Here is a 12085-nt window from a genome sequence, read left to right on the forward strand (position 1 = left end):
GTAACGAGTAAACGTATTGACTCAGATGGATCAGGGGCTTGGCCCCAACAATACAGCAATGGGAGAAAATCATGATTAAGTAGGTATTCGGAATAACTAATGCAGAATGGATTCGCCTGATGCATAATTGTGAAACAGGACAACAGAGAGCAAGATTTAATTGTAAGTGAGCTCTTGCTGTAAGGAGATGCGGGGTGGGTCGGAATCTGGGTGTTTTATGCTATTTGCAAATCAATAAAGAGTACTGAAAAAAAACTGGGTGAAATCAGGGCATGTTTCAGAGCGATGCAACCCTTGTGGCCGTCCTGGGCGCTGATCTGGGGAGGGGGTGCTCCGACCACAGGTGGTCGCTGTGTTTAGTAATAACTTACACTTTAAAAGCACCTGCTTCAGAATTTCTTGTGCATCCAGTTTTCAGGCAGCAATAAAAATGTCAAGATGACTTTTGTGATTAATGTTCCTGCTAGAGAGAGATATCAGCGTTTTGTCTAGAGTCAATTTTTGAGTCCCCATAAAGTAGCACAGAAGGTTAACATGTCTGGCCTCAAATAAGGTGCACTATGCAGATCACAGCTGGTATTTTATGTGAAGGGCTGTGTGGATTACTGCTTTTGTCACAGAGATCCTTTTGCTACCGCAGTTCATAAGGTACAACCCTAACACCGAACAGTGACTGTTGTGAACTGTTATGTGTCGTCCCCCCAATCTTTCATTATCTATTCCGAATATTGCTGAAAAGGGTTCGTTTGGATACATATGCATTCCTATAGGAAGGCCAGCCGTTACCAGTGCTTTAATAACAAATGCAATGTATGTGAGAGAGGGGCTATGGAGAGTTGAGGGGCACTTTGCCCTAGTGGTAGTAAGGGAATACGAGGGGGAGGTCATATCGAGCGTGCCAAAAATGATTGTCGCACTTGGCGCCACCAGCGCTAAAGCCGACCCTGGGTGAAATATTTGGCATCATTTCAATTTCAGTTCTCGGTTAAGATTCAAAGTGGATATGCCAGTACTATTTTTACATACACACAGAGACAAAAACACACGCACTGTTTTAAAGGTCTTAAAAATGGTTTGTTTTACATGTTGAGTTTTAAGTACCCTTAACAATCCACACTCCTCTCCCTTTCTACTGCTCCTTAGGCCCTCTTCATGCCCTGCTTCTCATATATGGGGGCATATTTACAACCCCTAGCTCCACTGGAGCATCACTTTTTGTGATGCTCTAGTGGAGTTGTGCACAGTGCCATATTTACAAAGTGGCGCTAAACCACTTTTTGTGGCTTAAGATCTACGAGAAATCATACATCTGCCTTTTAAATATGGGCCTCCTGACGCAGTTTTCTGCAGCAGAATGGCATGTAGTGGGTGTTGCTGTGGGTGTTCCACCTCATCATCCATTGCTTTTGACACTGCCCCAGCTCTACGAGAAATCATACATCTGCGGCAGCGTTAAAACTAATGACACCCCATGGGTGGCGTTAGCATGGCGCAACAAGGAGAACTACTTGTATTTCACCTCTTTTTTGCTTCTTCTGTGTGCGGCATTCTGCAGCACTCATACAAAGAACAAAAGGCCATTCGTGACTGTTTATGTGCATGAAGGTGTTCCTTCCTGCACATAAAAAAATCATTCAATATTGACAATTTATTACTCCTATGTGTGCTGCATTCTGCAGCACACATAGAATTGTCAAATCGCCATTGTAGATTGTTTATGTGCATGTAGGGACACCTTCCTGCACATAAACAATAATTCCTTTCAATGCAGACACCCTTGCACTATAGTGCAGGAGTACTTGCATTCGTTCTAGGCAACTAAATGTAGTACCAGTGCTAGGGGAAACATAGGGGTGCACTGTATTTTTGTAAATACTGTATGTTGGACTTTTGCTTATGCAGGGTCATCCCCAGTCTTTTTGCCTCCTGCCTCCTATTTTTTTCTGACCTGTCGCTGTTGGCTTTTGAACTCTGAGCACTTTCCCACTGCTAACCAGTGCTAAAGTGCATATGCTCTCTGTGTGAAATTGTATGTGATTGGTTTATCCATGATTGGCATATTTGATTTACTAGTAAGTCCCTAGTAAGGTGCACTAGAGGTGCCAGGGCCTGTAAATCAAATGCTACTAGTGGGCCTGCAGCACTGGTTGTGCCACCCACATAAGTAGCTCTGTAATCATGTCTCAGACCTGCCACTGCAGTGTCTGTGTGTGTATTTTTACACTGTAAATTCGACTTGGCAAGTGTACCCACTTGCCAGGCCTAAACCTTCCCTTTTCTTACATGTAAGGCACCCCTAAGGTAGGCCCTAGGTAGCCCCAAGGGCAGGGTACAGTGTATGGATAAGGTAGGACATATAGTAATGTGGTTTATATGTCCTGAGTGAAATACTGCTAAATTCGTTTTTCACTGTTGCAAGGACTGTCTCTCTCATAGGATAATATGGGGGCTACCTTTAAATATGATTAAAGCGTAGATTCCCCTAGAGAGTAGATGGACATGTGGAGTTTGGGGTCCCTGAGCTCACAATTTAAAAATACATCTTTTAGTAAAGTTGATTTTAAGATTGTGCGTTTGAAAATGCCACTTTTAGAAAGTGAGCATTTTCTTGCTTAAACCATTCTGTGACTCTGCCTTGTTTGTGGATTCCCTGTCTGGGTCAGTTTGACAGTTGGGTTGTTTTTCACCTCACACCAGACAGTGACACAAAGGGAGCTGGGGTGTAACCTGCATTTCCTGATTAGCCATCTCTGCTAGGAGGGAGGGGTGGAGTGGTCACTCTCATCTGAAAGGACTGTGCCTGCCTCTAACAATGCCGGCTCCAACCCCCTGGTGTGTGTCTGAGGCCTTGCCTGGGCAAGGCAGGATTTCACAAGTAGGTGTGAGTCCCTTTTGAAGAAAGGTGACTTCAAAGACTAAAATGGGTATAAGAAGGGCACCCAAATCTACAGACTTTAGAAACACTTCTGGAACCAAGAGGAACCTCTGCCTGGAGAAGAGCTGTTAACTGAGGAAGGAGTGCTGCCCTGCCTGTGACTGTGCTTTGTGGAGCTTTCCTGCAGTGCTGCTTCTGCCAGAGTAAGAGGGCAAAGACTGGACTTTGTGTGCCTTCCATCTTGAGAAGAAATCTCCAAGGGCTTGATCTAGAGCTTGCCTCCTGTTGTTTGAAGTCTCAGGGACAGCAAAGACTTCTCTCTGCCAGCACCTGGAGTCTCTGGAGAGACTCCTACTCTGCCCTGTGGTGCCCATCCAGTTCCTGGGACCCTGAAAGGAGAAGCTGGCAGCCTAAGGACAAGAAAATCCACGCACAGAGCGCTGTGCGGGGAAAAGATCGACGCGAATCCGATCTGCGGCTGAAAAACGACGCGCTGCCAGCTCCACAGCTGAGAAACGACGCTCGCCGGAAACGCGACCGAAGAATCGACGCACGGAGCAGGAGAAACGACGCGCAGCATCGCTGACGGAGGCTGGGAGATCGCAACCGGCGCGGCGGGATCTTCAACTCATCGTGCGGCTGGATTTTTGACTCGAGTACCGCCGTGCGGAGTTATTTTCGACGCACGCCCGCCCGTGCGGGGTTATTTTTGACGCACACCAGGTACATTTTCACTCTAGCAGCGCTAGTGTGTTTTTAAAACTACTTAAAGACTCTTTTTGATTTTTAATTAATAACTTGACTTGTGTATGGTGGATTTTTGTCGTTTTGGTCTTGTTTTGTTTAGATAAATATTTCCTATTTTTCTAAACCTGTGTTGTGTCATTTTGTAGTGTTTTCATTGAGTTACTGTGTGTGTTGGTACAAATACTTTACGCCTAGCACTCTGAGGTTAAGCCTACTGCTCTGCCAAGCTACCAAGGGGGTAAGCAGGGGTTAGCTGAGGGTGATTCTCTTTTACCCTGACTAGAGTGAGGGTCTTTGCTTGAACAGGGGGTAACCTGACTGTCAACCAAGGACCCCATTTCTAACACTGTATATCCATGCGTTTCTAAAGTGACACAGCGTGGCGCTGCCATTTTTGGCGCAGCACCACTTTCTAGTAAATATGCCCCATTTTGACTTTTAGAGTGATTTGTGGAAAATCTGAAGCTCATCCCCCCACCCAATCTTACTGCCCAAGCTACCCCTGCCAACTGAGAGGGATTGGTTAACATCTGGTCTTTGAAATTCAGCTGCTGAACATCAGATTGTGGTGAATGGTAAGCCGAAGGGAATGATCACAGGATATTCACGCTTCTGACTAAAATTAGGAAAACTGTTTGCTCCTATACGGTTATACTTTGAACTAATTTTCCAGTAGTCATCTCGAGCCATATGCTTCTGCTTATAGAACACCATTATGTGTAGAGGCACTGATGCCTAACTAAGGGCAGTGTGGGAGATTGATTTTCTGAATATCAAACATACCCTGCGTGTTTCAATTAATTCTTGGTTGTTTTTCTTTTGCAGTAATTTCCCCTTCATGCGTCGCCACCGCCGTTCCAGTCCCAGTCCGGTGATCCTGAGACAGCTGGAAGAAGAGGCCAGGGCCAAGGAAGCTGCCAACACGGTGGACATTACCCAGGTTATGAGCAAGCTAGACCGCAGGAGCGCCCTCAAGCAAGATCCCCCAAAACAGGCACCATAGCACCCACTATTGTAGAAGTGAAGGGCAACCCAAGAATTGTATGGAGGCCTGGGGTGGAAGGCAATGGGGAGAGCAGAGAAGGGCAATTACCTGAGTAAGTTGAGGAAACCAGGCTATTGGGTCTGCTTCCCTCTGTTGCACCTGCACCACAGACGTCATGATCATCAGATGTGAAAGGGGGGGCCTATCTGTAACCAGAGAGATGCCTTAGTATTGTATTAGGTTGGCCAATAGTGTAGTTACTGCTCAGAGGCAGGAGGTACAATGCATGTTTTCCACACTGTACAAATCAGTGGGCATATGAAACAATAAACGAAGGTATACTTCCTGAGGAGGAACAGATGGGGTCGAGGAGGAAGGGTCCTATAAACAGGCCTGTTGGTTGGATTCAAGTAGGCACTAGTTTGGATCATAAAGAACTGATATCAAGTACTTGAAGAGCAAAGTGAAGCTGAGAGGAATGGCGGGAAAGAGCCCCCCAGCTGGTATAGATAATGTGATAAAATGCTTCTGTTAATGAATAACCTCTATATAACTCAAGTCTGCTGTCTTTTGTGATATACATCTTTCTTGATAGCAGACGTTACATAAACTAGGAAGTGGGGGAGTAGAGTTATCCTGGGCACTGTACGAAATTGATGTCATTTGAGGGAGTTGAAGCTCTTTCAGAGATCCACCAGGAGAGTTTTACTTTGGCTATATTGCTGCAAAAAGGGCTAAGCATATAATCAGTACATCCTAAAAGCCAGTATCTGCTGGACGGTGACAGCATCTAATCAAAAACGATCCCTATAACTGCAGCACAACTGCACAAATCTTAGAATTAATCAGAGAAGAGACAATACATCTTTGTAATGGTAAGGGATCATGTGCCTGTGGTCATGTAATGACAAAGTTCATAAGCCATCCTGTTACGCAAGACTATACCGTTTAATATCTTGAGTTTTTATAGGTCAAAGTGTTCTGAAATAGATTCTCTGTCACACTTCTCACCATCTCTTGGATTGCCCCTAATGATGAAAGGTCTTGTTCCATTTTCATTCTGACCCTGTAAGAGGCTATTACATTGCTTTCACCTTTTGCATTGTCTCACTCCCTCATTTACTTGTCCTCTTTGATTCTAGCAATGCAGAGCAGTGTCCCTTTCTTTCACTACTCTAGTGATGGGGAGTGAGTTCCCGGTCCTCATTAGTGCAGATAAGCACTTGGCCTTTGCACGGATAAGGGGCCTTGTTTACAGTTTGGAGAACAGGATGCTCTGTCAAAATGTGACAGACATCTCGTCTGCTGTATTACAAGTCCCATAGGATAGTTAACACTTCAAAATGATGGATGTGGTATCTGTCAAGTTTGTGAGGGAGTATCTATCTTTTAAACTCTAAATCAGGCCACTAGTTTCTGTTCAAAGACTTCCAGATGAAAAATAATGTATTCTTGGTGTAGACAATCTGGTTCACCGTAGGGAAACCAGTTGCACTAAGGTACCACAAAGTACAATGTGTTGTGAAAGGAAATCCCATTTGGTGTTAATATGGTGTCCAGGTGATACACAGTCAAATTGTCTCCTTTGTTTTGCCTCTAGTGAAAAGGAGGACGTTCACTGCAACCTTTGTATGAGCTTTAGGCAGATACAGATACAAATGGAAACATCTCATTAACACTCTGTCTCCCCAGTATTCAGAGTGGCGATGGAGTTGGTGGGGGATCCATGAAAGCAGATCATTGCCCTAATGGTCCTCGATAGGACCCCATTTATAAACTAAAAGTAGGCCTTTAATTGGTATTGAACATGAGGACTCTGATTTACTACTGATGCCCAGAGAGAGAAGAAAGGAACGTCCTAATACACACAAGCACTTATTGGTCTGCATATGCCAGCCTCCTTCTTTCCACATGCCCTTTCCACTCACCTTTTCATGCTCAGTCACTTATATCATTAAGACCTCCGATTTGCCAGAAAGCGGCACCAGGCTTGGCAAGAGTGGAGAATACAATCACTTAAGAAGAGACATGCCAGAGACATCCCAAACGTTCCATCCAGGGAACTTAAGTGAGTGTTTGAGCTCACTTTACTGTTATATATGTTTGGTGAATTTTGTTCCAACTTTAATTGGATAATAAATATAATTAACCAATTGGCAGTCCTGGGGAAGAGTATACAGCATTACAGGGTATTGCCGGAATAGTTTATTTCTCCAGATTGAGTTAGTGCTGCTGATAAAACAAAGATGTGATCAACTTTTGAGGTGTCCCATACATTCTCAAACTGAAGTCTGCAGACTAAGGGTAGACTTGATGGGCTTTGGTCTTTCGTAAAACTTTGCGGCATAGTTACAAGCCCCAAGCCCCATTGGTGCATCACTTTTTTGTGACGCTCCGGTGGCGCTGTTCACTGCGCCGTATTTACAGGCTGGCGTTAAGCCACTTATTGTAGCTTATGGCCACCTTGTAAATATGGACCCTTTACAAGCAGCACTTTGCGTGGAAGGGGGGTGCAATTTGTGTTGCTGTGGGCGTTCCACAGCGACACCCATTTCATTTTGACGCTGCCCCAGATTTCCAAGAACTCTTAAATCTGTGGCAGCGCCAAAATCTAGCACCACACCATGGGTGGCATTAGCATGGTGCAACAAGGAGAAATGCTTTCATTTCTCCTGGTTCTTTGCTCTTTCTATGTATGCTGCATTCTACCATTGAATATTGTTTTTGTGCAAGAAGGCATCCCTTCATGCACAAAAGCAATCTCCCTCACAACGCAGCCATCCTTGCACCATGGTATAATGGTGGATGTTCTGCCGCTAGGCAGCTAATTTAGCACAGGCACGGGGGAAACACAGGGATGTGCCATATTTTCGTAAGTACGGCACATCCCTGCATTTTAGAACAGACGCAACGAGACGCTGCCAATTTTGGCGCAGCGCCACGCTGCACCAGTTCTTTGCTAATATGCCCCTTTGTATCTATCTGCAGGAGTGTCTAACGTAGGACCATCAGTGCAGATCCATTGTGAACGTTAAGGATAATCACCGACTATTATAAATTAAAAAAAATAGGTTCAATTAATGTACATTTAAAACATTTGGCTAGGATCCAGGCTTCCTGGTCCTACGATGAATGCCACTGTCACAGGATTCAGTGATCATATGAGGAGAATAGATAGTTGATGTTTCCATAACTATACTTGAGTGCTCTAAGTAGACTGTTACTTCTTATTACTTCTGTCACTAATAGCGGGGCTCCCATCTACCGATCTGTAACATTCATAATGTTGCCCCTTTTTGCATCAGTTCACCAAGTTAAAACAGGACGAATGTAAATCTGCAGGAAATGTCTGCATTCGAGCTGAAAGTCTTTTCAATATGTCTTTTCAATGTGAACACCACTGAAGTTACCTTTTGTCTCACTATGTTCCTGGCATACATTTTGCACGTAAGAAAACGCTTTGTAAAACACCAGTGTAACAGTGTGTTCCTGGGCAATGGATATTTCCATTTGATAATTAGTCAGTTGCACATTTAGAAAGACATCTAATTCCATGTTTCTTAGACAGACTAGTCCCCAGGGCAGTATGGGAAGATATGTAACTATGCAAGAATGGTATTCTGCACATTGCAGCCATATGCCAGAGTGCACCAGGTTGGTCACAGGCAGCTTTAATGAGGAGGACACCTGAATGCACGGGACTGGTCCCATGCCCACTGTTGGATGATGCCTGAGACTAGTGGATGCTCCTATGGATATTTTAATCCCTGTGCTGCTGATTGGGTCCCTGTCCACTGTAGGAGGAAGGCTGAATACCCTGTCCCCTTGACCATTATAAAAGGAGGTTTAAATCTGTAGTTTGCCCCCTGGACATTGTATGAGAAGATCTAAATGCTGTAGATTTCCCCCAGGGTATTGTGGGAGAAAGTCAAAGGAGCATATTTAAAAGAAAGTGGTGCATCATAGATGATGCGCCACTTTTCGTGCACCCCCCTAACGGCACCTAACAAAAGCATGTGTAAATACATTGCACCATGGCAGTCGTTAGCACAATAGCGTGAACGTTTTTGATGCTACTGTGGCGCTTTGCTACAATAGCATAAAAAATGTTGACGCTAGTGCAGCAAAGCACAGAGAGGCCCTTTGAATAGAATGGGTGTGTCAAGGCAGGCGTTAAAAATGACGGAAAAAATGGCACAGTGAAATGTTGCAAATTTCACTGCACCATTTTGCCGGGCCTCCCTGCACCGGATTGCCCCCTCATATACATTATGCCTGAGGCAGGCATAATGTGGCGCAGGGGTTACAAAGTGGTGCAATGCAAGCATTGCTCCACTTTGTAAACATGGCACAGCAGAAAAGCCGCATCAGTGTAAAAAAAATGACACTATGGCGGTGCTATGGCATTGCTATGGCGGCGCTAAGGTGGCACAAATGGCTTGTAAATATGCCCCTTAATGCTTTGGATTGCCCCTCCATATTTTACGAGGAGATATGAATGTACTGATTCACCCCCTGCACATTTTAGGATTAGAAGTAAAGGCACATGATTGCCCCCAACACATTGGAGGAGGAGATGTAAATACACTAGACTGCCCCTGGCACATAAATGGAGGAGATATAAATGCACCTGGGTGCTCCCTGCACATTGTAGGAGGACACATCAATACACTAGACTGCCCCTGGCACATAAATGGAGGAGATATAAATGCACCTGGGTGCTCCCGGCACATTGTAGGAGGACACATAAATACACTGGCCTGCCCCTGGCACATTGTTGGAGGAGATATAAATGCCCTGAGTTGCACATCTGTACATTGTGGAAGGAGGTGTAAATGCACTGGATTGCTCGCTGACACATTGTAGGAGAAGAGATAAATGCACTAGGTTGCCCGATCCCTGCACATTGTAGGAGATAGAAATGCACTGGAGTGTTCTCTGGTACAACGTAGGAGATCTAAATGCTCTGGATTGCCACTTGTACTTTGTGGGAGGAGGTCTAAATGCTCTTTATTGGCTCCCAGCACATTGTTGAATGACACATGAGAGCAAGTCTTTTTTGGCTGGATTAGTTCCATGAACATGGTAGAACATGAATGCCCCAATCTTTAATTAGAATAAGACCCTGCACACCCGGGAAAATATCTTCCTGCATTATTTTGCACTGGTCATTGTAAGAGACATTTAAAATACCAACGTCTGTTAGGTGGAGCATCTACCCACTTCTGGATCATTAGAGGCATGGGCCTGTGTTTCTCCTCTCCTCCAGGATAAGAACTGGAGGTGTCATCCTCTTAAGTAGTTTTAATAACTTCTCACAAGAAAACCCTATCTTTGCACCAAAGTAGGATAGAATGCGAAAATGTAGACTACAAAAAATAAAGACAATGAAAAGACTGCAAAAATAACTGTCACCCAATCTTATCCAGCTGAAGAAATGTTCTCTGCACCTAATCCCACCGTGAAGTGCTTTCATCAATCTGTGCTAGGGCTGCAGTTAGAATATTGCTTTGACACAGTCGTAGAAGAGTTAGAATGTGACTTTGGGTTTGACTTACATCTTGGATGGATGCTGGCAACAAAGTATCTATACTGCCAAGATAATGGTCCGCCTGCCAAATTTATATGGTGGCGGACCTTAGGTTTGATCATGGTGTGGACTGCACCATCTCTGCTGTGAGTAAACCCCTCTGACTGCCCTACAGCAGACCTCTTATTTCACCAAACCTAATTTAGATGGGTAGAATTAGAGATCTGTATTTTTGCATTCTACAACATGCAGTATTAATTGTTGCAGTCTACAACCTGCAGTTTTTATTGTTGCAGTCTACCACATGCAGTCTTTGCATTTGCAGTCTGTATTTTCACGTGGTACCTGCAGAGATGCCCAGAGCTCCCAGATGCACAGTATTCCTCAGAGATTGTTGTCTCCCCTGGAAGGTGGTAGATTAATGAGCTTCCTATGCCCCCCTCCTATCGCTGTAACAATAATTAAAATGTATTATAGGGAATAATCTGAAATGAGCGAGCACCCCACCTATAAATAATACACCACTAAATGTTTATTGTCCAGAGTTGTGAAAGTAGTTTTAGAGAGTTAAAAGACAGCATGCTAATAATTAGCTCTCGGTCCCTGTGGGATCTGTGCTCACTTCCCATCTTGCTTTTAGTGCAGGCCAGATTCCTGTAAACGTGATGATGTCAGTAACAATACACTGTTCTCCGGAAGAAAGAGGGTCTTCCCCTTTGACCTAAGCTCTTCAGATGATTCTGTAACACCTAGAATACTGCTCTATTTATAGGCTATTATTTTACAAATAATTATTTTCAACTGTTCGTTTAATTGAATCAACTGAAATCCCATTCACATATGGAAGTCCATTGTGGAAGCCACTCATGGTCTGCAATGGGTCTGACCTCTGGACTGCTGAATTCCTACCCATAGCGAAATCATGCACTATGCAGTGAAAGGGGCATCAAGCTGTACCCGGTCTGTCATATCACTAGGTTTTATTTTATCATTGCATCCTGGTTCTTGCCGTGAGGGCCATGGATTCATAAGGTGCAATCCCAAAGAACTAGAGTGCACAGATAACAAGAGGAATGTGATCTACTAACATCTCACAACTCGAGACTGTTCCACATTTTAGAGCGAATGACATGTGACATCAATTCCACGGGACACCTTTGAAGGAAAAGTTGGATACCTTTGGCTAGTAGCGATAAGACTGACTCTTGCTCGGCTCAGTTGGCATATCAGAGGGACCACATCAGCCTGGGGGCCAAATCAGCCTCTGAACAATCACCTGCCACTGCAAACCACAAGCATCCTGCTTTGTTGAGTAGAAAGCATGGCATGTGGAATTTTGTAAACACTTTAAGCACAGTCCTGGCTGACACAACACTAGGATTTCCTCCGTTTCATCCCAACATCTCCAAAATTGATGGTCATCACCCTTTAGTTATTAGCAATGGCCCCAATGCGGTGTTTTCTTAGTGTTTGTACATGCAAAACCTACTACTTCTTATAGTTGAGATGCAATTTCTATACTGTACCTCTTGTCGATGCTGATGCCCCATCTTCCTGTATGATATTGATTTCACAGTTTTTTCTTGTTTTGTTTTAAACCATTCACCAAATAAAATCCATTAAGTACACCATCTCGTTTGTCTTTCATTTACTTGTCGTTTATCCATTTGAAGCATGGTGTTTTATTCATTCACATTCTTTATTTTCTAACATGTCCTTCGACTGCATCGTTTAATTCTGACTAGTGAAAGCAAGAATAGGTCCAAAGGGCGGGGCTGGCCACTGAAGCCCTTCCAGGGAACGTCGACAGCCCCTACTTATGCCCTCATTGGTGTCTTTAGCAATTTTGATCCCTTTCCAAATTCATTAAGATACTCCAACATTGATTACATTCATTTCAGTTGAACAGAAAGTTCACATAATGACGTCTTTCTACACAGATTTTTTG

The 12085-nt window shown here is 44.1% G+C and overlaps 1 protein-coding gene across 1 annotated transcript in view; it reads left to right on the forward strand.

The window, feature by feature from the left end:
- Positions 1 to 12085, forward strand: part of RGS9 (regulator of G protein signaling 9) — a 707657-nt gene that overhangs the window by 613407 nt on the left and 82165 nt on the right. The window contains exon 17 of the mRNA XM_069199876.1: positions 4448 to 4562. Within this exon, the coding sequence (XP_069055977.1) occupies positions 4448 to 4562 (115 nt within the window). The remainder of the gene's footprint in view (positions 1 to 4447; positions 4563 to 12085) is intronic.

Source organism: Pleurodeles waltl, chromosome 7, assembly GCF_031143425.1.
Source record: "Pleurodeles waltl isolate 20211129_DDA chromosome 7, aPleWal1.hap1.20221129, whole genome shotgun sequence".
Classification (NCBI taxonomy): Eukaryota; Metazoa; Chordata; class Amphibia; order Caudata; family Salamandridae; genus Pleurodeles; species Pleurodeles waltl.